This window comes from Macrotis lagotis, chromosome 2 (genome assembly GCF_037893015.1).
Source record: "Macrotis lagotis isolate mMagLag1 chromosome 2, bilby.v1.9.chrom.fasta, whole genome shotgun sequence".
Classification (NCBI taxonomy): Eukaryota; Metazoa; Chordata; class Mammalia; order Peramelemorphia; family Peramelidae; genus Macrotis; species Macrotis lagotis.
Genome location: NC_133659.1, coordinates 134532003 through 134559282, shown reverse-complemented (window position 1 = coordinate 134559282; position 27280 = coordinate 134532003). Strand labels below are relative to the sequence as shown.

At 37.3% G+C, this 27280-nt stretch overlaps 1 protein-coding gene across 1 annotated transcript in view; it reads left to right on the top strand.

Annotated features, from left to right (window-relative positions):
• The window catches only part of KIF26B (kinesin family member 26B), a 624587-nt gene extending 603871 nt beyond the window's left edge, over positions 1–20716 (top strand). The window contains exons 13-15 of the mRNA XM_074222850.1: positions 10602–10804; positions 11428–11578; positions 14685–20716. Of these exons, the coding sequence (XP_074078951.1) occupies positions 10602–10804; positions 11428–11578; positions 14685–14833 (503 nt within the window). The 3' untranslated portion in view covers positions 14834–20716. The remainder of the gene's footprint in view (positions 1–10601; positions 10805–11427; positions 11579–14684) is intronic.
• The last annotated feature ends 6564 nt before the right edge of the window (positions 20717–27280 follow it).

Sequence of the window (27280 nt, the reverse complement as noted above, 5' to 3'; positions counted from 1 at the left end):
TATAAACTGAAAAGCATTACTAATTATTGGCTTATAAACTATAATCTAGTGACATGAGCTATTATTTTCTTATTTTTGCTTTAAAATTTTCATTTGTATATTTTGTTTTTAGATCATTTTTATTTTCTTATATAGCGCTCTGCTTTCTCCTGTCCAGAGTCATCCTTCATAAAAGAAGAAAAAAAAGTTCAACAAAACTAGGTGACATAAACTAAATCCAATATTTTAAGTAGTATTCCATTGGCCTCTACCTCTGCAAAGAAGGGAAATATATTTTCTAATCTCTATTGTAGGGCTTGGTTTATGAGGTCATATCATTCAGTAATTTTTATTATGAATTATATGTACATATATAAAACTAATGTACACAATAAGTTTATAATTTCACAACACTCTTTTATTGTTCTTTTTATTACATACATATAGTAATTGTATTTATTATTTCCCTGGTTCTGCTTACTTTATATCAGTTTATAAAAGTCTAATTATGTTCTCAATGTTCATCATATTCAATGTTTCTTATTGTACAGCAATACCACACTACATTCAATTACAATAAGTTTTCTAAACATTTTCCAGTCTCTGAACGTCTACCTTGTTTCTAATTCGTTGCTACACAAAATATACTACTATGAATATTTCAAAGTATATAAAACTTTTTTGTCATTAATCTCCTTGGGGATATATGCCCAGTAGTGGAATCTCTGGATCAAAGATTTTTAATTTGATAATTTAACAGCCCTAGACTTGGAGTCAGAAGACCTGAGTTCAAATCTCTTTGTAGACACTTAATAGCTATAATCCTGAGCAAGTCACTGATCCTCTCTGTAACAGTTTTTTCATATAAAATGGGGATAATAATAGCTGTTGTGAGGATCAAATGAGATGATAAAGTACTTAGCACAATACTGGCACGCATGTGCCCTTTAAGTTTCATATAAAGGTCACATGATGATGATGAAGATAATAGCCTTTCTCTTCCAATATGATATAAATATTAACAATAGTAATAACATAAGTTGTAGAAAGATTCGCACACTAAAACAGGGCTGGTGGAGTTCTGAATTTATCTAATCATTCTTGTAAGCAAGTTGAAATTATATTAAGAAAATAATATTGTTATATAATAGCAATAACCCTGAGCAAGTCACTTAACCTTGTTTGCCTCAGTTTCCTTATCCAGAAAATAAGCTGGAAATGTAGATGGCAAACTTCCACAGTATCTTGACCCAGAAAATCCCAAATGAGATCACAAAGAGATATAACTGAAGTGACTAAAAAAGAAACAAAAAAACTAAGGGTTTGCATTAGATTAGGAGTTTTTAACCTCTTTAACCATGTGATAATGCCTATGAACTTCTCAGAATGTTTTTAAATAATTGAATAAAATGTTAAATTTCATTTAGAAGTTAGTAAAAATAAAAATATAAGTTTTTCCTTTGTAAGTTCACAAATCTTCTGAAATCTATCCTCTGGAAGATCTGTGGACCCCAGGTTAAAAACTTTTGTCATTTTGGAGGGTTTTCTTAATTTTATATTTGTTATTTTAAAATCCCTTCTAGCCCTAATAATCTAAAATCTTAAAATCTAGATAGATAATAAAAAGATGGTAATCCCCTTCCCCTTGCCTTTTATCTAAAACCCTTGACTCCTTTTCACTGAGCAGCAATAATTTCCATATTTTAGATTTCTTTATCAGTCTATACATCTGTTAAATGGAAAAGGAAATCAATCCTTTTATTTGTTTGGAGAATCAGGAAGCCTGAAAAAAGATATCACTCAGATCCTTAGGACTCTGTGGGTAGGACCTAGACTTTCTGGAAAGAGGAATTGATGGGAAAGAGGAGGATGTTATGAAGAGGAAAGAAGGGCATTGTTCTAATTGCTATACCAACTCCTAAGGAAACTACTTTGCTTAAGACCCATGGTAAGCAGCTCTGTCCCCCTCCTCAATGCTATATCAATGACATCATAAGGATTAGATCTTCCAACCCCATAAACCACAGTAATAAATATGAGCCATCTACTGGCTGCTTTTGAAGCAAAAAAAATGTACATGTTGCTGAAATGAAACAAAAAAAAATCCTCAGGCTTGTCTATTATAGAAAAAAAAGCTTCCTCTTGATTTACAGTAAAATCCTCTTTTGGATAGAACTTCATCTTCATCCCATTTAATATTCAGTCAAATGCCTTAAGTGATTGGGGCAAAAGCTACTGAAATCCTGTCCAAGCAAATTCACCTTCTTTGCTCAAATTAATGAGAAGACCATTAATTAATGCATGGTTAAATTAGATTAGGTTCCATTCAGCTTTAGGTCAGACATGTTCGGATGCTCTCACTGTTTCTAAACCCATCCTTCTTCCCAGGGGAAGACTGCATCACTGCCCTCTCAACATCAGAAATGAGCAGAAAATGCCAGGGTTGCAAATATAGGTATTGGGTGATTGTAGCAATACTATATGGAGAACAGAATGGTGACTGATTAGAGTGTGATTATTGAATGGATTATTTAAGAGTCCTGACCCCTCATTTTACAGAAGACCCAACAATCTGAGACCCCAAGAAATTAAATGATGTGTCCAAGGTCAAATAAATAGAGAGTAAAATCTATATCATTTGACTCTAAATCCAGAGCACTTTTCATTATGCTCCATTGGGTCACTATTCTATTTGTCTTGTGACCCTGATAAATTACTTAATCTCCTCAGTTTCATTATCTATGAAATGGGGATAATAACAGTAGGAAGTCTTCTAAGGAAAAGGAAAAACTTTTGGGAGAGTTTTTACTCTTTTTCCCCCATATCTTAAATTTAAATTTGCCCCTTTGTGGTTCTACCCTTTGAGACTAGCAGAAAAGTCTAATCTCTCTTATATGTGACAGCCTCTGATATTCTTGAAAACAGTTTTTCTCCCTCCCTTCCCCTACTACTAAACATGCTCTTGTTCCTTTAACCAATCCTCTTAGAGCACATAATTGAGGCCCTTTGCTACCTTCTAGATGTTGATCAGTTTCTCAATGTCCTTTCATAAAAATAATGTCCTAAAATTAACATAGTAATCCAGATGTGGAATCAGATGTGGCCTGCCAGAGATCAGAGAACAGGAAGACTGTCACCTTTTTTTCTGAGAATTCTGCCTCTCTTAATGCAACCCAAAAATGACATTAGCTTTTGACTAATGTATCATATTGATATATTGAGTTTGAAGTCTATTGAAGTCCTCAGATCTTCAGACAAATTACAGTCTAACATTGCCTCCCTCATCTTGAACTTTATAAAGTTGATTTTATTTTTTAATTACGTGTTAGACGCTATATGTATCCTTTCCAAATTACGTCTTCCTATATTTAGCTCAGCAGCAGCTATGGGCAGCTAGGTGACTAAGTGGATAGAGTAACTAGGTCTTGAGTTAGGAAGATTCATCTGCTTACTGGCTCTGTGACTCTAGGCAAGTTAGTTCTTCATCTATAAAATGAATTTGAGAAGGAAATGGAGAGCCACTCCAGTATCTTTGCCAAGAAAACCCCAAATGAGGTCACAGAGAATTGTGATCCCACTATTGAAACTACTAAACAAGAACAGTGTTTTAATCTGTCAAAAGTTTTTTGGAACTTGACTCTATTAACTATCAATTATCTCTTCTTCCCAACTTGGTATCATGACCCAATTAGCCTTCAGTCTCTTGCTTCTCTTGCTTTTCTAACCAACACAGCTCTCCAAGTGATAATTTTGAATCACAGATCTGATGACATACCTTCTTGCTTAAGGCCTTTCAGTGGTTCCTTAATGCTGCTAAGATACAATATAAATATCCCTCCCTGTCATTTAGAACCCTTTGTAATCTGACCCCAGACTTTTTATTCAGACTCACTGTATATCACTCCCCCCCTCTTGTTCTAATCAGACTGGCCTACTAGTTCTTCACATACAACATTACATCTTGATGTCTTTGTTCAGGCTATCCCCATGCCTGGAATGTTCTACCTCCTTAAATCTCCCTCATAGAATCTCTCCAAATCATAAGTGCTTTCTTCTACAAGAAGCTTTTCCTAATCCCTTTAACCATCTCTCCTGTTCCCCAACCCTTTCCCAAACTAATACTTTATATTTACTCTGTTTGGACACACATCCCTCCCTCCACATACATACACACTTATACACATACTCATATATACATGTATACATGTATGGTATTTATTTATACTTATCCATATAAATTAAAACTGTAAACTTCTTGAGGGCATAGATTGTTTTACTCTTGGGGGGGGGTTCTTTTAGTTTTTTTGCAAGGCAAATGGGGTTAAGTGACTTGCCCAAGGCCACACAGCTAGGTAATTATTAAGTATCTGAGGTCAGATTTGAACTCAGGTACTCCTGACTCCAGGGCCGGTGCTCTATCCACTGTGCCACCTAGCTGCCCCCAGATTGTTTTACTCTTAAGCTTGTTTGCCTACTGTATTCCCTACTGTAAAAATAAATATTTGTTGAACTCTTGGTGGAGTTGTGAACTGATACAGTCATTCTGGAGAACAATTTAGAACTATGCTCAAAGGGCTATAAAACTGTGCATGCCTTTTGATCCAGCAATACCACTGCTAGGTCCATATCCCAAGAATACCCCCTACAAGAGGGAAAATGAGTGTTTTGTGCAGAAATATTTATAGCTGGAAATCAAAGGGATACCCATCAATTGAGGAATGACTAAACAAGCTATGGTATATAATTGAATTGGAATACGTACTGTAAGAAATGAAAAAGTATGATTTCAGAAAAACTTGGAAAAACTTACATGAATGGATATATAGTGAAGCAAGCAAAATCAGGAGAACATTGTCCACACTAAGGGCAATGTTGTTTGTTGAAGAACTGTGAATGACAGCTATTTTCACCAATATAGTCATCTAAAACAATCTCAAAGGACTAATGATGAAGCTTACTATGCACCTCCAGAGAAAGAACTAATATTGATTGAATATAGAGTGAAGCATGCTATTTTTCACTTTATTTCATTTTTTCTTTTATTTGAATCTTCTTGTACAAAATGACTAATATAGAAATGTTTTACATCATTGCACATGTATGACATATCTATTTACAGTCTCAGGGAGGGGTGGAGGGAGAGAGAGGAGGGGATAGAATCTGGAACTTAAAAGTTTAAATAAAAATGTTAAAAGCTGGAAAAAAACAAAACTAACAATAAAGATAATAATGGGGAAATTATTTGCAGAAAACCTTAAAAATGGATTCCCTTTAGATTGGGGTGGCACTTTTATAAAGGTGGAAGAAGAGAACAATAATATATTAGAAACCCCATTTTAAATGATAAAAATATTACTACAAATACCCCCCAAAAGTTTGCTGATTTGAATTTATATAGTGATTTAAGGGTTACATAAGTCTTTATTCAACCTTATGAGGCAAATTGAAGTATTGTTATTCTTGTTTTGCATATAAAGTAATTGAATCTCAGAGAGATGTATTTATTTGCCCAGGGTTACATATCTATTAAATGTTAGAGCAAGAACACGAATCCAGTTGTCCAATAGCTATTCCGTTATGCTATATTCCCTTTCCATAGCACTTGTTCATCTTACTTTGATAGTTTGTTTTGGAGATCAAATGTGACAGTGGACCTGAAAACCCTTTGTAAAAGTACAAAGCATTATATAGATATAAATTGCTGGGTTGAAACAGTAGACTGAGCATTGTCCTCAAAGCCAAATCTTGCTTTGGCACATATTGGCTATGTGACCCTAGCAAAGTGACTTAATCCACTACTTTTAGGGTCACTTAATGTGTATGGTATGTATTAATGATACTGTTGCTACAATTTTTTCACTAGATCTTTTAATCATTCACACTAGTCTCAACAGTGCCATGGCTAATAATTTTCTCGCAGAGAAGAAGTTATGGTGCTTTCAATCAACATTTATCTCTTCCTTCTGTACCTCACCTATAGTTCTCAGTGGAGGAGCTACTTGTAATAAACTGAAGGTTCTATAAATAGCCAGTTTTTCCCCTTAAGAAAAGACACTGTTTTCAGTTAACAGTCTTGACCAATAATGGTGAAACTCTCTTCAGCTTTCCCAATCAGTTCTCTGATTCAAGATCTATGCTAGCTTTCCTAGGTATCTCTTTCAGTCAATGTCCCTCTCAACAGGTGCCAAGTCCTCACTTGAGATCAGGTCTACCTTCTTGGAACTTTTCAATTTAACAACACTTCTATACTCTTCTCTAAACTTCTTTCAACTGCCTTAGTCTCTACTGGCTCATTGGGTATATAAGATCCATTTTCACTTAATCTTTGGAAAGAAACTCAATTTAGTTTTAATCCCAACTGAAGTGAAGTTCCATAGGGTTCTGTTTCCTCAAATAGAAAAGGGATCTGAGAGATATGATGGCAAAGAAATGTTTTAAAATTTTCTCTTTTAAGCAAAATAGTAACTGTGTGCTAACTAGAAAATCCAAAAAAGAAACTTGACATTTGTATCACTTTTCCCAATAGCAAGTTAAAACTTAGTCTCACTATATCTATGCTTGCACAACATTTAACTACTTTCCAGACACTTTGCCCTTTGAACTTCACAAAAAACCCCTTTGAATTAAATAGGAAATATATTGTTGAACCAGTTTTATAAATGAAAAAAATGAACAGAAAAGATGTAGGATTTGCCAAAGGTAACAGAGATGTAGTGGCAGGGAAGGTAAAAGAACCCCAAGTTCTTCTCTGTTACTCCACATTTCCTGCTAAGCCGAGATGCTATTGAAAATCATCCTTAATGGACCAAAGGAAGAGGTGTCCTTAGGATCTACAGCTAGAAGATAGCCTGGTAATTATCTAACTAATTTTACATATGAGGGAATTAAATATCCTGACAAAACATGATCAATAAAAAGAAAGCACAACAGATTTGAGATTGGAACCCAGGTACCTCACTCACCTTTCTCAGCACACAACACTCCCTCTCTTCCATATATAACTCAGGTGAAAATAGATTACATTATTTTGAAATCACTGGGAAAAATGTCTTAAATCTCCTTTCAGATCACTGGGATGAAAAACTAACATCTTAACCTTGATTGACCAAAACTGCAGTTACATAAGACTACACATCATTTTATAAACTGACCTTTCTCATCAAGCTTCTCTCTGATTTGAGAATTTAGCTGTCTTCAGCACTCATGTTTTCTGTCTCTGGGGCCATATGGTGGAGAATTAAAGGACTAAAGTTTTATTTCTGTCAAAACAAATGAAGCAAGAATTTTATGACCTCCCAAGACAAAAAAACAAATACAATCTCACATCTGGATGAAAATATAGACCTTTTTCTTTTGTTTTTGTTGAACCAGTTTGGCTTAACCATCTTTCTTATATTCCTTGTTCTATCAAGAATTTGGAATTTATAATTGTGGCTTTTATGACAATACTTTTTCTTTTGAAATTTATTGATAATTTTGTTCTGACATATCAATAGACACCCAAACAAACTATTTTGTTAAGGACATTATTCTGAAAAAAAAAAGTATCTGTTACCTTGGCTTAGGAAAAAGATCATTGGCTCTTGTTGGTGGACCCAGATTTAAATTCTGCCTCTGATGCCTCTTATCTGTTATTTTGGTCAAGACAGTGAGTTTCCTGATTCTCAGTTTCTTCATCTATATGATGAAGTGACCAAGTTAGATTCCCTTTGAGGTCCCTTCCAATTCTAGATCCTAGAATCCTATCAACATGAAGGGGGGAATGTGTCTTTTTAATATAACCATTAGAATCAAACAGTTTTTGCCTTTCTATGTGGACCTACCATTGGATACAGTGGATGATGATCCACATTATGGTCCAGTCACTTCACACACATGCTCCCATTTACTCAGTCATTAACATTTATTAGGCACCTATTATATTCCAGACATTTTGTTAAGGGTCAGGAATACAAATTAAGAAAAGTTTCTTATATTATAATAATGATGACAACATGCTAATATGCCACATGTACATGTAGATGCTGAATGCATCATGCAAACATATAAACAACTAAATATATACATGACAGATGGGAAGTAAACTGAGAGACGATCCTAGCAGATGAGAGGACAAGCAGAGATCTTCTACAGAAGGTGGGATTTGAACTGAGTCTTAAAGACAGGAAAACCGGGAAGGATTAGAATATTCTGGACATGGAGGTAGAGTGAAAAGATATTCATATGCTCCACTTTTGAGGAGGAAAGATAGAAGAAAAGTTTTATTTTTTTAATGGTGCTTAGGACAGAGCTCTGAAGGGCCTCATTAAATTCTATTGATTGTGCCTAGCCTCAAATCATCTCCTTTTTAACTTCTAATAATTCCCTCCCAACCTGTCATCATTCACAATAATGGATTAGACAGTCATAATTAATGATAAATCTGAGAACATTTCTTAAGGTTTACCCACCCAAAAACCTTGTGGTGATGGTGTTTATTATGTTTTTTTATTTTTTTTTTAAGTTTTTGAAAGGCAATGGGGTCAAGTGGCTTGCCCAAGGCCACACAGTTAAGTAATTATTAAGTGTTTGAGGCTGGATTTGAACTCAGGGGACTCCTGACTCCAGGGCCAATGCTTTATCCACTGTACCACCTAGCCGCTCCTTGTTTTATTTTTTGACTGTTTATATTATTCCTGGAATTGATGCTCCTTCTTTTCAGGCAGAACACTACTATTGAACTAGCTTAGTGACCTTTGTCAAATCACTTAAACTCTCTGAGTCCTAGTCGTATCATCTTTGAAATGGGGACAGTGATGCTTGTTTGATCATCCTCACAAAGCTATTGTGAGGAAAACCACTTTTTATGGACTATAATGAGAGAGGAGAATTACATGCTCCCTAAGGCCCATCAAGCCACAAAATTCTCTGATCACTATAAATTACAAACTTCCTTCCTTCCCTTCTCATTTATATAGCACTTACAGGCACATGGCATTTACTTCTGAAGCAAGTATTTATTCTTGAAACTTGTAAAGATACAGACTGGTTAGCTAAGTCAGACCTGATTTCCAGGAACGGATCCTGGAATAATCATCAACTAGGAAGTAAATCGACTAGGTCTTGGTTTGTAACTATTTTCTTAAGCCTCTTTACTCATTTCTGGTGTGAACCTAGGTTATTTGTTTGGTTCTGGTTGTCCTGCTCATCCCCACAACCTATGGAATCAATGATACACAAAGGAGTTTAAATAGGGCTCTCACTGAAGCACTCTCTATTTTCCTTACTAATGGTACAGGGTCCCCAACTTGTGCTATAGATGATTTTATTTTAATTTATACTTGCTGACTATGTCTTCAAATCAGTTCCATCTCAGAGGCCTGTGTTCCTGAAGCCAAGATTGTGGGTTCAGTCCTTGGGTTGGCCAGTGAGCTTTAGCCATAGGCTATCCCCTAATCTCAGCCAGATGGTCTTGCAGATGTGTGTCCCTGGTCACGAGGAGATCTGGGTAAGACAGTTTGGACAGCTCCCAGTGCAGACTTAGACCCCAACCAAACAGCTCAGAGCATGTGCTTTCCAGATGGTTGCTTAGTAATATCATCCTTTCATACAAAGGACAGAATATTACCATTCTTTATCATTATTTTCAAGTTGTTTCTCAGGCATTTTTCCAGTTTCCTATTTCTACTGTAAGCTCCTTGAGATTAGGAACTATGTCTTCCCCTTCTGCCTCCCTTCCCTTTCTCCCTCCCACTAACCCACAAGAATATGTAGTTCTTTGCCTTGACTAGGAATTCAATGAAAGACTAAATTTGTTAGAGGAAAAGCTTGCTGTCTGAAAACCTTAGTGAAAGTTAATAAAGTAGGATTTAGAGGCACCTAAGATTTTAGTATCAGTTGTTGGTAGATGTATTTTACTCCAAGCAACATGAATAATTCTTTGGTGGACATTATGGCACTTTAGGGTCATTCAGTCTTTATAGTTCATATGACCCTTGACTTAGAATAAGTGCAGTAATTTGATGAGAGAATTCTTAAAAATGCATGCCCCCACTCCCCTAACTAACCTTTAGTAAGTGGTATATAAATATTAGAGAAAGGAAGAGAGAAATAGAGAAACAGAGAGGAGAAAAAGGGAAGGAAGGAAATCTCTACCTTCAAGAAGCTTACTATCTCAAGAAGTTTTGCTCCAAGAAGCTTAATTTAATAAAAAAAGAGAAGAGAATTGAAAATAGGAGTGGGAGGGGTAGAAGGTACCTGGGAAAAGGCACAGTAGAGAAAATCCAGCTTGGAGAGAGCTCAATAAATCTTTGGCTTGTTTTTTTTTTCTTAAATTGGAAATTCTTGGTAGAAATAACCAATAAGAAGGTGAGGCTTTAGGGCAAGAGAGTACATCTAATGAGAGAAGTAGTCCAAGGGTGGAAGAGTTTTCTTTGGTATGATAAAGTCCTGAGGAATTGAGTCAGGAGGGCAATCTGAAGAGGGAAGTTAGCAGAGGTGATTGGAGGTAGGACAGGAAGACTCAGATATATACAGACTGGGGGCTTTGTGTATATATGACCTTAGCCCTTGTGTGTATCCCATGGACCAAATGAAATTACAAGAGAGAAGAAAGATTAACCTGTGGATTAATTCTTATCCAGGTTCTCAGAGACGAAGACTCATTCCAGCCCTGTCACTTGATACTACTTCACCAGTGAGGAAACCTTCAAACAGTGCTGGCGTCCGCTGGGTAGATGGGCCAATGAGGAGCACCCAGAGGGGTCTAGGGGAACCCTTTGAGATCAAAGTCTATGAAATTGATGATGTGGAGAGGCTTCAGCGGCGTCGTGGCATTGACAGCAAGGTGAGAGCTATCTCGAAGCATTTGAGGGCTGCAACGAGGATGTCAGGACAGATAAGGGGACTTACTTTTTCATATAAAGGGACAGGTGGTGGCAAGCTGTGGTTCTCTCCATAAAAAATCAAACAAGAGGGTCCAGACCCTAAGTGGAAAGATTTTGACTTAAACACTAGGATTGTGAGACATAGGAAGGTAGTACATAGATAGTGTTGTGGGTGGTGCCCACAACCCTATCTGGTATGCCTGAAATGCAACCTTGTGTAAAGGATGTGCCCCTTGACTTCTGAGCTTCCATTTGGTATCATTGACTCCACAAGTCCAAATAAATTCACTCCCTGCTAGCATATAGTACCTTATGCTTTCTCCATGGGAAGACCATGAAGTTACTATTCTCTGGGCAGATCCTATGTCTGTAAAAGAGTCAGCCCCAGGCAGTGTAGTGTGTCTTCATTATATTTCTCTAAGCAGAGACTTAACTAAGATTCCTTGGGTCCTTTCCAAGCTTCCAGATGACTTGTCCCTTGTTTATTCAATATTTAGTGAATGGAATAGATATGTTTGACCTCAAAGTCTTTCTCCCCTTCCTCCCTCCCACTCCCCAAATCCCTTCACCGTCTGTGTACTAGGAGGTGATATGCTTCAATGCAAAGCTGAAAATCCTGGAACATCGCCAGCAGAGGATTGCTGAGGTCCGGGCCAAGTATGAGTGGTTAATGAAGGAACTGGAGATGACCAAGCAGTATCTGATGCTGGATCCCAACAAATGGCTCAGTGAATGTAAGTGCCTAGGTTTGTTTCTGTTGTGCTTTCCAACTAAACTATCTGACCTGTTACCTTGGGGCCGAGTTAGAGACTCCAGATATGAGCACATCGAATTCTTATCAAATGGAGACAGAACAACACCTAAGGAAAGGTGACTGGGACTTTTGTGCCAGGCTGCTAAATCTAAGATGTGGTGCCAACAGAACCATTCAAGGGCACACTTCCCTTGGGTGGTCTCACTCCAAGTGAGTGCTACCCATCATACATTCCTTCTTTACTAGGCACCAAAAACAGCGCTGAATGGAGATAGTTGAAATAAATAAGTAATTCTACTCACCAAGAGCCAAGAAATGAAGGATTGAGTCTGGGGGGGAGGGTAGTTGCACGAGGAGATGCAGAAAAAGGTGGCAAATATTGTTCCTAATAGATTACTTCTTATGTGTCTCAGTCCAGAGCACCTGAAAATGAGATTTTTTTTTTCTTTTCTACATGTGGCAGAAGATCACCCAGACATAAAGGCTGTATTATGAATCTGTTCCCACACCACATAATCACACTGCATTTCTAGCCTGAAATTGAAAAGCATTTATAAAGCTCTTAATAGGATAGAATTTGCAATCTTAGGGAAAAAATCAGAAAAGTCAAGGGGAGGAAGGAAGCCTCAAAGTATTATTTTGATTTAATAGAAAACCTAAGATACCAGTGACCATATAAATGTTTTTGAAAGATGCATTTCAATTTCTGCTTTATTTATTACCAGCCATTTTCTTTATCAAATGGAAAATCTTGAGTTGGAAACTGAGGCAAACAGGTTTTGAACTCAGGTCTTCCTGACTCCAGTGCTCTGCCCACTTTACATTTTACAAAGTATATATTAAGTGAATCTCCAAAGTTAGACTCCTGGTGGGTGTTTAACCCTGAACTTGTATACCAAATATTGATCTCTTTCCACTAATCAGTGCTGCTTATGTGATTCTGGATCTCAGTTTCCTCATCTGTAAAATGAGTTTGGTCTCTAGAGCCCCTCCCAACAGGCTGTTCTCATTTGGGAGATGCCATTTCCAGGAGGAGGCAGATGTCCAGAAAGGGCAAAAGAGCCTGGCTGGGCTTCCTAGGAAGGCTTGCCAATTGGTTACTCAATGCCCACTCACTCTTTTCTGAATATTGGTTTCTCTTCCTATCCTTCTATCTGTTTAAATGCTCTGTCCACTACACTACCATTTATTTTATTTTGATATATATTTTTAACAAGGCTCTGAACAATTTTTTGAAAGATTTTATTTATTTGAATTTTACAATTTTTCCCCCAGTCTTGCTTCCCTCCCCCCAACCCCCTACAGAAGGTAGACTATTAGTCTTTACATTGTTTCCATGGTATGCATTGATATAAATTGAATGTTATGAGAGAGAAATTATATCCTTAAGGAAAGACTCTGAACGATTTTGAATCTGAATGTCCTTCCCCAGATCTCCTGTGCTGTAAGCCAGGGGAAGCAATAATCTCTATGGTTTGAAAAAGAGGGATCCTAAGTCCTAAATGGCCTCTATACAAAAATTGTAACCCACCATTACCAATATTGAAAGGCATTCGAAAGAATGGAGTTGGGGACCTAGCTATGAATTCCAGGATGGTCAGTTACCACCTATGTGACCCAGGATGAACCCAAGATAGCCTCCAGAAGTCCCTTTCAGTTCTAAGTGTATGGTCCTATGATATTCTCTGAACAACCACTGTGAGAGATGTCATACTAAGATTAAAAGAGATATAGAATCACTTACCTAGAGCAGATTAGGGCAAGGCATGTGGTTCCCAAAAAGGATCATCTGTGAACACATACACACTGAAGCATAAGGGAGAAATGTCTTTCAAGTGAATTCCCTTAAAAAGAGAGAGATCTAGGGGCAGCTAGGTGGTGCAGTGAATAGAGCACCAGCCTTGGAGTCAGGAGTACCTGGGTTCAAATCCAACCTCAGACAGTTAATAATTACATAACGCTGTGGCCTTGGGCAAGCCACTTAACCCCATTGCCTTGAAAAATCTTTTAAAAGAGAGAGAGAGAGAGATCTTTCCTCTGTGGAAATCTAATTTTCTTAGTTAACAAAGGATAAATAGAATCTTTCTAATTTTTTTAGAGTATAGACTCCCAGAATCCCAACTTCATTTTATTTACTTCATCTTTTATGCTAGCTACTAAGACTAAAGCTTCATTCTGGGTAGTCTAGTGAAAATACCACTGGACATGAAACAGGACCATTTAGTTCTAAATCATCTCTAAGAATTACTAGCTCTCTGAATCCAAACCTCTCAGCTTCCATTTCCATCATCTATGAAATGGATAGGAATCATAATATTTATACTTTCTACATCATTGGTTGCTATGGGGAAAGTTCTCTGGAAATATGAAAGCAATTAATCAGTCAATTAACAAGGATTCATTGCATCAGGACTGTGCTAGAGAATGAGAAGACAAAGACAGATCTGAAACATTCTTTGTCCACAAGGAACTAATGTCCTATTGGGGGAGAGAACATATATGCATTTGTATATACCAAATAAATACAATGCAACTTTTGGAGAGAATTAGCAACAGCAATAGTGGATGATGATCAGCAGTAATTGATTTGGCTATTCTTAGCAATACAATAATCCAAGACAATTCTGAAGAACTTATGATGAAAAATGCTAGAAAAAACTAATGGAATCTGAATGTAAATTGAAGCATACGTTTATTTTTTTCTTGTTTTATTTTTGTCATTGTTTTTATCACAACTACCATGGAATTATATTTTGCATGACTGTGCATGTATGACCTTTATCAAATCACTTGTCTCCTCAATGAGGGAGGGAAGGAAAGAATTTGGAACTCAAAAAAAATTTAAAATCCATGTTAAAAGTTGTTTTTCCATGTAACTAGGGAAAATAAAATATAAAATTAAGAAATATATATTAACATGGTATGACTGTGAGAGAGGGAGGGGATGGGACTGGGAAAAATTTTGACAGTATAAAAACGAGATATAAAAAGAAAGACACCAAAGCAATAGAGATTACTTCCTAAACTGGACATTCAAATCAAATTCCTTTAAACTGTATTCCCATCATCTCTCTTTTCTCTTGTAGTTGATTTGGAACAGGTATTGGAACTGGATTCCTTGGAGTATCTGGAAGCCCTCGAGTGTGTGACTGAGCGCCTAGAGAACAGAGTCAACTTCTGCAAGGCCCACCTCATGATGATCACCTGCTTTGACATCACCTCCAGGCGCCGATAAAGAGAAACTCAACTAATATCCTCCCCCCTTCCCACACCTCCACCCCATTTTTCCACCTCCATCCCACTCACCCACAGCCCAGGACTCCCCAGAAACAGTCACTCTCACCCAGGCCCTCTGCAAAGACAGCACCCCAAAGACCACAGAATGAGGATGAAGGTCGGTGGCAAGTCTGGAGCGAGTGTTAAGCGGCAGGCGATTTTTCTTTTCCTTTTGTTTCTCTAGGAAGGGTGCCAACACCAAACCCACAGTGAAGGAGCAAAATGTTGGGAAGGCCGAGGGATATCAAAGCCCCCGAGAGACTGAAAAGAGCACTTTGAGGAACTTTCAAGGACATGTTTGTACATACAAACTGCGAGCAAAGGCAACCTTGTTCTTTCCTGGCTTTGGCTGAGGAAGAGGAAGGGTGGAAGTAGGACTGCTGCTGCCGAGAGCTGAACAAAACAACAACAAACAACAAATACCCCGAAAGACTGTTTAAGTGCCTTGCAAATCTTTATTATCCAAACATTTATGTTCATACTTTCTTGTGTACAGATGGTGCTAGTCAAGAAAATTACAAAACAAACAAAAAAGGAAAATCAAACACATTTTGGAAATGTATTAATGTATTTGCAGCTTGTTTTCTCCTGGTGTTTTATCCTGTTTCTGACTTGCTGTTTCTAAGTAACTTGTGTTTGTAGAGATATTTCCTAATCAGTACCACATATGAATAAATGTTAACTGTCTTTTATGGGTTACCTCCAGTAAGGCCACTCAAACAGAACGTGGACACTTCCTGTTGATAGTCATTGTGTTTCCAACAAGACTTTGGGGTCCCAGGTGATCTTAGCCACTGTTTTTCACCATCCTCATGAACAGTGGGCTTGGCTTGGGATGATCATGTTTAAGGATCACTTTGGGTTTTGGGGAATCGGTGAGGAGAAGGGTAAAACCAACCAAATACTAGAGGCATCCTTTGGGATCTCTTTCCACTACCACCCTCCTCCCCAGCACCCTACCAGCTGACATGGCATCAGTGGGTTTCATGTACAGTTCCATCAGGGAGTCCTGGGAGACTTCTGGATTACTATCACTATGCATCCACCATTTATTTGTCTCTTAAAAAGGTTGAAGTTTCTCATTTTCATTTTTTATTCCCCAGAAACCTTTGAAATAGAAAATTTGAGCAAATGCAGAAATGTCATGTTTTAGTTTTGTAAATTCACTTTTGAGGAACTCTTCCATTTTGAGAACTGTCCAAAGTACTTATTTGGTAATTAAGAACATGGCCCAGAGGTTGGGTTTAAATGAAAGAAGCTTAGTGCCACATTAGATAAATAGCTTCCTGATCTCTAAAATACTATCAGAGAACCTAAAGAATAAGGGAGTTAGTTCTGCTAGGGTCCTTAGTTGCCATGGAACTGCAGATGCTTTGGTTTTGACCACATCATTCTTGACTCAACCCTAATACACAGAGGAATAGTAAGACAGTTTCTCTTCCTCATTCCCCTATATGTTCTCCCAGGCTGGCACGTTACCAGTGTCCCTCTAAGATAAAGAACTGGCACTGGTAAGATGGATCATATGATAGAATAAAGGAGGCATGTTATAGTTGAGTATTACAATTAAAATTAGAGAAATAGGTTTAAATTCCACCCCTGATACTTAATTACTTCTCTGTGTCCATAAGCAAGTTATTTCACCTTCTGAACCCCAATTTCATTATCTCTAACTCCACTGAGTTGTTGTGAGGCTGACATGAGATGAGTGTTCCAAAATACTTTGCAATTTTTTTGAGTTCTTCAGAAATACCAAGTATTATCCCAGATCCCATAAGGTTATGACTTTAAACAAATTAGGATATATAACCCAACAATATTACTTTTGGATGTTATCCTTATTTAACAGATCAAGGATGATGTAGTCAAAGAACTTCCCTGGCAAGGAATTAGCAATAGAAGCAGTCAAGGAGTATGAGTCTTATCTTCTATACCAGAACTCCCTCCAGACATAAGCAGATATTAAATGCAGTGCTGTTTTTCAGTAATGTGTTTTTAGGTTTCTTTACATCAATCCAGATCATCTACCAACACACAGAGGTGTCATTCTCAGATTAGTCCATTGAAACACCTATTTCCTCCTGCCTCTCTTCACACACACACACACACACACCCTTGTGACTGGCAAGACATTGGATTCTCACCACCTACCCTGAAATCAAATACTATCTTTTTGAAGGCTGTGAGTTTCTTTTCTGGTGGGGAAAAATAGTTGAGCTTCAAAGAACCATCTTTGGAACCATATGAATCAGAATACATTGAAATCTACATTATTAAATTCTTTACTGATTTACTATCCCCAGTGAATTACAATTCTAGGCCTGTAATTCTATGGACAGAAAGAACTAAGTTATGGAAAATGATTAGTTTCAAAAGAGATTTCATAGTCGTCGTAAATATCCTTCTCTTCATCATCCAAACTGTCACTCTGATCCCCAAAGTCAAGCATAGATATACTAACTCCTCACTTGTGACTTCATTTGAAAGACTACTCTCATGATTTTGCTAATAGCTTATGCTCTTAACTTCTTTAGGTTTGTGAATGTGTTCAGTAGTTACTGGACCACTTGAAAGCATCCAGTGGCAAAATCTTTACAGTTCTTTGTTCTATGCTAAGCTTTTCCTGAGGAGTGATATTTGGCATTCTTTATGAATGATTTCCATTGCATCAAATGTTTACAATCTAGAAAATTGTCTGGTGTTTTCAATGAAAGGTCTTTGGGACTTCTGTTACCAACATCAGAAATCTTATTGCCAATATCAAGTTTGTAGCCCCATCTAGGTCATTACCATGTTGACTTTAGCAGGCTACTTTCTGCTGTTACAGTGGAGAAATCTCCAGGAGTTCAACATCTGAACTGATATGATTCTTTTCATCTTATTTCTAATAGCATTTCTCCTTTTGTATTTCTCTAACAAAAGTCTAAGACACCAAAAGGGTAGCATTAAACCAAGAATGAATTTGCCAAATAAACTGCCTTCTTAACTCCAAAATTATGCTAGATCACATCCCAGAACAAGATTATGGAATTCCACCAGGCCCTGGGCTGGCATCCATAACTTGTTGATAATATCTAGTCTCTTTGACCTAATTTTCCATAAAAGAACTCCCTTAATTTAATAAAATTGCATACAAGGACTTGGAATCTTTTACCATCATGTGCCTATTCCAGCCTGCAACCTATGTGGATCATGGCCTTCAAGAGCAGAGAAAGTACTTTCTGTCTGTCATTCTAGAGACAATTCTGGGACTGAGTCATCTTTGCTCAATAATCTGGCAGTTAAATGGTTAAAGTATACCCAGAATTCTTTTTGCTTCAGTGAAGACCCAAGAAGGAAAAGGGAATGAAGACAGAATTTCTGTTTGCAGTACCATGGACTTTTTCATCAATTAAGAGGACCAAAGATATGGTTATTTGAAATAACCAATTAGAATTTTAGATAGAGGGGCAAAGTCTTTGGAATTCATAGATTTTTCCACAAATGGAGGGGAAATACACTTCAAATAAAAAGGGTACCCTAGTAATCTTGGTTCTATCTCCCTGCGACTAAATCCATATTGCATTTCATGATGCCTGACTGGTAAGATACTTCATGCTGAGAAGGAGAAATGGTTTTCTTTATCCTAGGCTTTCCTTCATCACCTGATGTCTCAACCTTTGATCCTTTAGTCCTTGAATTGCCTTCTGCATCACAGGACATCTATGTCTAACTTTCATCTCTCCCAAATGATAGGAAATATGAGGCCTGTTATTTCATCTTCTGATTGCCATCTTGAACAAGGAGGGCTTGAGATTCAAATAGAGAGTTCTTTCCATTTCCACAAAGGAAATTGAGAACTACACTGGTCTTAGCCAGCAAGGCCTGCAGGGATTTTTTTCTCCCCTTGAAATTGGGAATGGCAGATGAGCAGGGATTAGACAGGGCAGGAATCTGGCCAGTTTGCTGTAAATTAACACCTCCAAACCTAAGCCTGATGTTTCAAACATTCTGCTGGGAAGTTGCAGGGATTTTATTGCAGACCCACATCCTACCCTTATATCCTGTTTTATGTTTTCCTAAGGTCCATCTAACAATTAAAACCCCCATAGGCATGCATATGTTCTCTACTTGGTTCCTGAATTTGTGCTCAAATGTTCAGCCAGAAATGAAAATGAACCCTTGTATGAGGATTTGGTAAGTCCTGGAACAAGTAGTAAATTCTTGAATTTCTTTCTGTTTGTTAGCCTCAGAAAGGCAGGGAAACTCTATCTTAACTCTTAGCTTCTGGGGGATGAGGAGCAACATTGAGATTCACTGGCAGTCAGGAAATGAAAAAACAATTTCACTTCTCAATGACCACAAATGGTTTTTGACCTAAGTGTAGTCCTTTGGCAGAAAAAAAATCCCCAAACACAAACAATGGTTGTCCAATTGAAACAGGGCAATTTGTCCATTGTTCTATCTTACTGGGCTATTAGTCAACAATTTGAGTCTGTATCCCATCATAACAAATCTGCCTGAGTGATTGATTTTAGAATCCTAGTACTTTTGGTGGGTGATTATAATAATTTAATAACCTCAATAACTGCTTACTCACTTAGTGAAATCATATGGGCAGGAATTAATGCTGCCAACTATTGTTGGTCAGCATAATCATTTGGACATTGATCCAAATTCTAGATATTTTTTTGGCCAGTAATTGAGTTGGGAGTTGGTGCTGATACAGTGATACTTCAATGTCCAGTATCTACTGTCCAGGGGCTTCTCACTGATACTTTCTCTTGACTTCTCTAGTCATGTAACTAACACTCTTGAAACTCCAGCATCAATAAGAAATTTGTGTTATTCTCTCACATGCTGAAAGTCCATTATCAATCAGAACCAAAGGAAGAGCATGAATATAGGCTAAAGATACAAAAATAGTACAGATTTTTCTATGTATTAAAATAACATTTCTCTTTCTCCTCCTCTAGCAAAAATCCAAATAACATAGATGGGTGAGGGAAGAGGTTGGAAACTTTTATTTTCTCAACCCATACTTAGCAATTTGCCCAACTGCAATTCATCCCAAAGCTCTTTGCCTGTCAGATCACAAACTGGACACTTACTTATGCCAGGTGAAAAGAACAAGTTTCAAACTAAGGGAAAAAGGGGTTGTATTAAACCTGCATCTGCAGGAAACCATAGAAAATTTTCTAAAACTCAGTTTTTACCTCTCCCTGAAAAGAAACACATTCTGCCTTTGAGTGGTCCTACTCTGAGATCGAGGAATTCTTAATATAATGGACTTAAAAGTGGTTCTTGAGAAAGTTTCAGCTTGTGTAATCAATATGGTTTAGATAAGGATGTACTGCTCTGTGTGTGTATGCATGTATGTATAGCCTTGACCTCAGTGACTGGCACAAGTAGGTACATGTTAAATACTAAAATTCACACACACACAAATATATTTATGTATTCTGAGAAATTAACTTTTTTTATCCCCCCAAGATATTCCTTCTTTCTTTTCCTTCTCCATAGCAGAGACTGCTGATAAGTTCTATCCCACCCAGTGGTGTATGGTATTTGAAGAGGATATAATTTATTTGTAAACTCAGGATGTTCTTGTTTTAATAGAGTTGCTTGTATTTGATAATTTATTTACCCTTGGCCATGATTGGAAATGCTGATCAAAAGTGCTCTGCAGTGTCTTGTCCTTCTGCTGGGTTGTCCTTCCATCCTGTTTGTAGCTATGTGATTTTCTCCCAGCAGTCTTCTGGTGGAAAGTGAGCTTGTGGGGAGGGGAAGTACATAAACTAGGGGGAAACAGGAAAAGGATCCAATTCCCCAAATCCAAGACTTTGGAACCTTTGGGGTCCTATTCTAACGTATTGTAAGGGGGAGATGAAGTGAACTTTTGATAAATTTAGTGATAGAAGTGAATTTGGAAATACAGCTTCCAATGTTCTGAGAAAAGAATCCAAACTCTTGGGATGCTGTTTTATCTTTAAAGTTCTGAGGAGAACGTTTCAAGAAATAATTTCTCTAGCCTTTCTGAGTCCTTGTATACTCCTCAAAGGTATAATATGAAGGTAGCTGGAGTTTCTCTACTTGGACTTATCTAGCACTTGTTTCTGAAAGACTTCAAAGCACTTTAGTATTTAACCACCTATATCGGAAGGTATTTTGTAGCCTTCTCACCTACATGAAAAATAGAAAGGGTCTGAAAGCATCAGTCCCATTGAGTGGTAGCCAGGTCTAACATTTAGGCTAGGAGTAAAGATGATGGGGTTCTAGGCCTTGCTTATCTGGTAACTTGCTGTGTAACCTTGGGTAAGTCACTTAATTTTGCTGGGCCTCAGTTTCCTCAGCTGCAAAATGGGAAATGGTGTAAGAGTAAAATGAGATTACAGATGGAAGGTGCTTTGAAGATATATACTCTATAAGAATGCTAGGTATTATTTTATAGGTGGAGAAACTGAGGCACAGAGTTTTTTAATGACTTTCCTAAAGTCATACAACAAGTCGGTCCAGGTTTAATGTCCAGGTTTCCTGACTCTCAACTTTACTCTCTTCCTATTAGAAAAATGTTATGTAAATATTTGAATATGTTCAGCTGCAGAAATGGGCCCATTTACAAATAGGCAGGCAAGAGCAGTCTAAGTGCAAATAAAATCTTGATTCCAGTTTTGAAAAAGCAATTAAAGTTCATTTTAAAAATAATTCATTTACTGAGTTTAAAAACAGTGAATTCACAAACAAGTTAATTAAAGCCTCATTTTTAAAAAATCTAGATGAAAGTGTTTTAATTAGTCATTGTTTTTAAACTCCCTGTTAATTCAATAAAGGGTTTTTTTTTCCTTAATTGTTAGCTAGAGAGGTTTGCTTTGTTTTTCTAACCTTCATTTTTTTAAAGCCTGAATCCAACTTTTCTCTTTCTTTATCTCAAACTCAGGCCAGTTTGTACTTGGGCCTATTACTGTGTATGGGTCTTATCATAGATATATAAAAGCTAGCTATTGGTGTGATTGTAATGAGGCAACAGCAGCAGCAGTCTCCATGATGGACACATTTCAGAAAGCTGTTGCTAGTCACCAACTGGCAGCACAAATCAATTAATTCTGTTCTGTTTCTAGTGTAAAAAAGTTTATTGTTTATTGGAAAAGATCTCTGACTTTTTGTGTCATATGAGGTGTGAATCGTTGTCCAAAAAAATCTGGTGTTTCAAAGAATCAAACTCTGGTGGCATTAAATGTTCACTTTTATTCTGCTCATAGTTGTGAATTCCTCCCAGCTTTGTTCATTGTGGCTTCCAACCACAACCAGCTTGGCTCCTAGTGGCTCAGGACATTTATGGTGAAGGAGTCCATTGCAGTCCTGCTGCTGAAGTGGAACTTCATCAAGGAACTCTATGGCCAAGGTCAGGAGAGGCAAGTAGTTAGTGAAAAGAGCACTGTCTTTAAAGTCAGAGGACCTGGGTTTTATATCCTACCTCCAAAACTTTCTAGCTGTGACCTTCATCACATTGCTAACTGCTCTTAGTAGTCTCAGTGGGCTCTTCCCTTCACTGAACAAACCAGAAGACTGAAGATAAGTCACTGGTAGCAGTTGGATTTCCTTACCCATCAAAGACTGGCTGGACTGATTTGCTTCTAAAATCACTCCTATATCTAAGATCCTCCAGCCCTAGGCTCTTATATCTTGATAGCAACAATGTTAGTTATCAGTACAGCAATTTTTCTTGATCTCCTTGATCTCCTAGAAAGAGCCTTCACTGCCATTCACTGTACATCAACCACTAACACTAGCAGAGGTGTGTACAAGCCCATTGACAATAAGCTATAGAACCCTTACTTTAGTCATGTTTGCTATAATTATTACCTTTATTGTCACCATTCTGAAGACAGGGAAGCAGATCAGAAAGAATCCAGGATCAGGACCGGGGACAGTTCCACCCTTTGATTCTTATTCATACTCATCTAAGCCTCTTGGAGGAGTAACTTGAAGTAGGTTCTCATGGGGGGGTTGCAGAGTGAGAATCATTGAAATATTATTAACAGCAATAAGAACTACCATAACAACCAACCATGCTCTAAAAACTGAAGAGTACTTTACACACATTATTTAATTTGTCCTTCACAGTAACCACAGGTATCACTGTCTCCATTTTAAAGCAGTGGTTGAGTGGTTTACTTGTAGTTACTTAGCTACCATCATAAGCATCTTCCTAACTCCAAATCTAGGCCTCTCTCCATTATGCCACATTGCTTTAGTGTCATCTCTTCCCTTCTGAGTCTTATTCACTTATTCTCTAGAATAATGTTTTTTTATTAAGAAGAGGACTTGAAGATCATCTAATCCAATCTCTTCATTTTACAGCTAAAGAAACTGAGACTCAAAGAGGTCAAATGACTTACCTAAGGTCATATAGGCAGTGTCAGAGGTTGAATGTGAACTCTGATCTCCCTTGTTAACTTGAATATAATCAGACTATCAACATTTACAAAGTGCCCCCCATGAAAAATGTTGTGTAATATACTATGAACCTAAATTAATAAGCCACTTCCTATGGTTATAAGAAGTAATCTCAGTATATATGCAAAATAGGCAGTTCTTATATGGTGTGACTTGAGGGGCAATAAAAGCTCTAACTACCTTTATAATATTCCCACAATGCCTAAAATTCCCACCGATTCCATTTTCTTTTATTTACAATGATACCTTGAAGGGATTGATCTGGGTAATTTATTCATTCCCCAGAAGAGATAAGAGCCCTGAAGAATGGAACACAATGAGGGTGAAGTTTGGGGATCAAGGAATATTTAAGAGCTTAAAGCCCTTCCTGGGGAAAGGAAGGAGTGGAGAGCATAGCCAGAGGATAATATCTTGAAGGAGATAGGAAAAGGAAGGAAGGGGGAGAGAGAGGATTATAGAAGAGGGCACTGAAAAGAAGAGCCAGCCTTAGCGTCCCTGAGGACCACCTTCCTCCCTCCTTTTCTATATGAAGATGAATCTTCTGGAACACCATCATAAAGGAGTCTACTGTGAGCTGATTTTCCTATAATGGAGATGGAGTTGTTCTGCCTATTACTACTCCCTTTCTAAATCCTTAGGGGTGACCAAAGAAACACATCTGCACAGCCACTGTTGGGAATTCACTATAAATATATACATATATATGTATATATACATATATATTCATATTCCATAGCTATGGAGCACAGTCAAACCAATTAGCCTCTACCCCTTGACTTTGGCCTCCTTCTAATGCTCCAATCTATGCTCCAATCTAATCATTGTAATCACAGATTCCAGGCCACCCAGCACCAGCATTTCACTTCAGACAAAATAAAGTATAAGTCCCATCGAATGATTTCTGCAGGGGTTTTCCTTCTTATATCCTTTTCCCTCTCATAGAGAGCATGGATAAAGGAGATGGTGAAATTGAAACATCAGTTCTTTAGGGGAAAATGTTGTGTCAACATACATATAACCTTCTAAATTGTTTCAGTCAGTTAACTTCATTTATAAGCACTTACTGAACCCCTACTGCATTCCCCTAGGCTTTATTGAGAGATGGGATCCAAAAAGTTCACAGACTCCCCCTTCTGAAATGTCATGGGCCTTATCATCTGTAACAGTCAGTTTGGAATTTTTGTCATTCAACAAATGTTTATTCTTTAAACACTGAAAAACATATTGATGTATTTTTGTTTCACTGTCACCTTCATTTCCAAACATATCCTTCTCCCCTCCATCCAAAGATATCTTTCCTCTCTCTGAAGGACATCTCTTAGAATAACATTTAAAATGGAGAGGTGGGGGGGAGAGAGGGGGGAGAAAAGAGAAAAATGAGAGAGAGTCGGAGAGAAAACAAAGCAGGGCTGAGTCAGTCCTGTGCTCTACGCCCATAATTCCCAACATCAGCAAAGGATAAGAGGCATTGTTTTCTCCTTTCGTCTTCAGGGATAAGTTTGAATATTATATTTATGGAACTCTCAGCTTAATTTTTATTTTTGTTCATTCCATTGTTGTTTTCTAAGAGAACCCCCAATGAGGTCATGAAGAGTCACACACAATTGAATTAACTCAAGAACAACTTCCTGACTCTAATCTTTCCTCCCCTCAAGTCTGGGGGTGGGGGGGGGTTGTCCTTTGCATTAATAGTTATAACTCAGAATCCATTTTCCTATCAAAGCAATTTTATAGATAGTGGTTAGGTATTCTTGAAGTAGAACTATGATTACTGTATTTCAAACACATTATGTGTGGAATAGGCTATTGTGGGCTTATCTGACAACCTAACAACAACCTTGCAAAAAAATGCTTTTCAAAATCCAGACAAACTAACTTACAAAACTTCTTTTAGAACATCAACTCATTTGGAAGCTGAGGGCTTCCTATATCCTCCCCCTATTTAAATTCAATAAATTTGTGGGTAGGTATATCTTCCCAGCTGGGCAGCTAGGTGGCATAGTGGATTGGAATTCCACCAGGACTGGAATCAGGAAGAAGACTCATTATCCTGAGTTTAAATCTGGCTTCAAACATTTACTAGGTGACCCTGGGCAAGTCACTAAACCCTGCTTATTTCAATTTCTCATCTGTAAAAATGAGCTGAAGAAGGACATGGAAAGCTCCTGTAGTATCTTTGCCATGAAAACTCCAAAAAGGGGTCATGAAGATTGGGGCATGATTAAATTAACTCAATAATGCATCTTTCCAACTAGATTGTAGGAATCTTGCTGTGTTTATTTTATATATGTAAAAAATGAGGCCCAAAGATATTTTCTGAGGTGACAGAACTATCTAGTAGTAAATCCATGATGAGAATCCAAATATTCTTAAACCGATATTATTTTGTTATTTTACCATATTCATGAAATATATGGAAAAGGGCTTACATCTTGCCTTGGGACCCTGCTGCCTCAGCCCCCTTCTCTTTCTTGCCCCAAGGCTTGTCACCAAGACAAATTCAAATTCTCTTCCCACTTCCTGACCCACCCCCACACTCCCATTTCCAGTTTTTGAACAATAATCAAATCAAACCTGTTGTAGCCCACCTTTCCTGTCATTTCTAAACCAAACTACCTTCCCTGGTCACCACTCCCTTCTATGCCTTGTCTCTTCCTATTTGAACATACGCTCCTCAAAGTAGGAACTTTTGCATTTGTATCTCCAGCATTTAGCATATAGCAAGCTCTAAGTAAATATTTTTTTTCATTCATTCATACATCTCCATTATGTATTGATGCTGTTTTCTGAATCCCCTCCCCATGGACCAGTCTCAAACACATTCTAAAATATTCAATAGATACTTAAACAAATGAAAAATACAAGAGACCTATCCCCAAGCAGTTTACAGACTCACAATAAAAAAATATAGAAGGAGGTCACAGATTAGTGAGGCTATCCTAATAGGAATATAATTCTCAAGTTACAAGTAATCAAGTTAAACCTACACCATCTGTCTAAGTATACTCCTTTTAGCTGTCCCAACAGAAATATAATTCTCAAGCGTTTCAAGTATTATCTTCAGGTATAGCGATGAAAACAGTTTAGTCTTATTGACCATGTTTTTTTCTTTCCATTTACATTTTTATATCATCTCTTGAGTCTTGATTTTGAAGGTCAAATTTTCTGATCAGTTCTTGTCATTTTATCAAGTAAATTTGAAAATCCAGGAGAAGCTAGGTGGCACAGTGGAGAGCACCAGCCCTGGAGTCAGGAGGACCCACATTCAAAACCGGCCTCTGACACTTAATAATTGCCTAGCTGTGTGACCTTGGGCAAGTCACTTAACCCCATTGCCATAAATACATATATATGATTGGTAGGCAAAAAGAATATTAATAAAGAAAAAGAAAATCCTCTATTTTGTTGTATACCCACTTTCCCACCTAAAAAAAATAATGTTGAATTTTGTTGAGTAGTTAGTTGATTCTTGGTTGTATTCCAAGCTCCTTTTCCCTCTGGAATATCATATTCCAGTTCTTTCTATCCTTTAATGTTGCAGTTGTTAAATCCTGCATCATCCTGACTATGACTCCATGGTATTTGAATTGTTTCTTTTTGACTGCCTGTAGTATGTTCTCCTTTAGCTGATAACTGAAATTTGGCAACAATATTCCTGGGAGTTTTTATTTCAGAATCTCTTTCTGGAGATTAGTGCATTCTTTCAAAGACAATTTTATCTCCTTGTCTGGGATATTAGGGTAGTATTGCCTGATAATTTTCTGAAAGTTGTACTATATACATGTATGCATACATATACATATATACACATACTTAATTCATTTTTTATACTTTAATCATCAGCATCTAATCCAATGTCTGACACATGGAAAACAATAAATACTTGCTGACTGATTAATTGAAAAGAGGATTTTCATGGATTTCAATTAATGTCAACTATATTTCTTTCTTTCTTTCTTTCTTTCTTTCT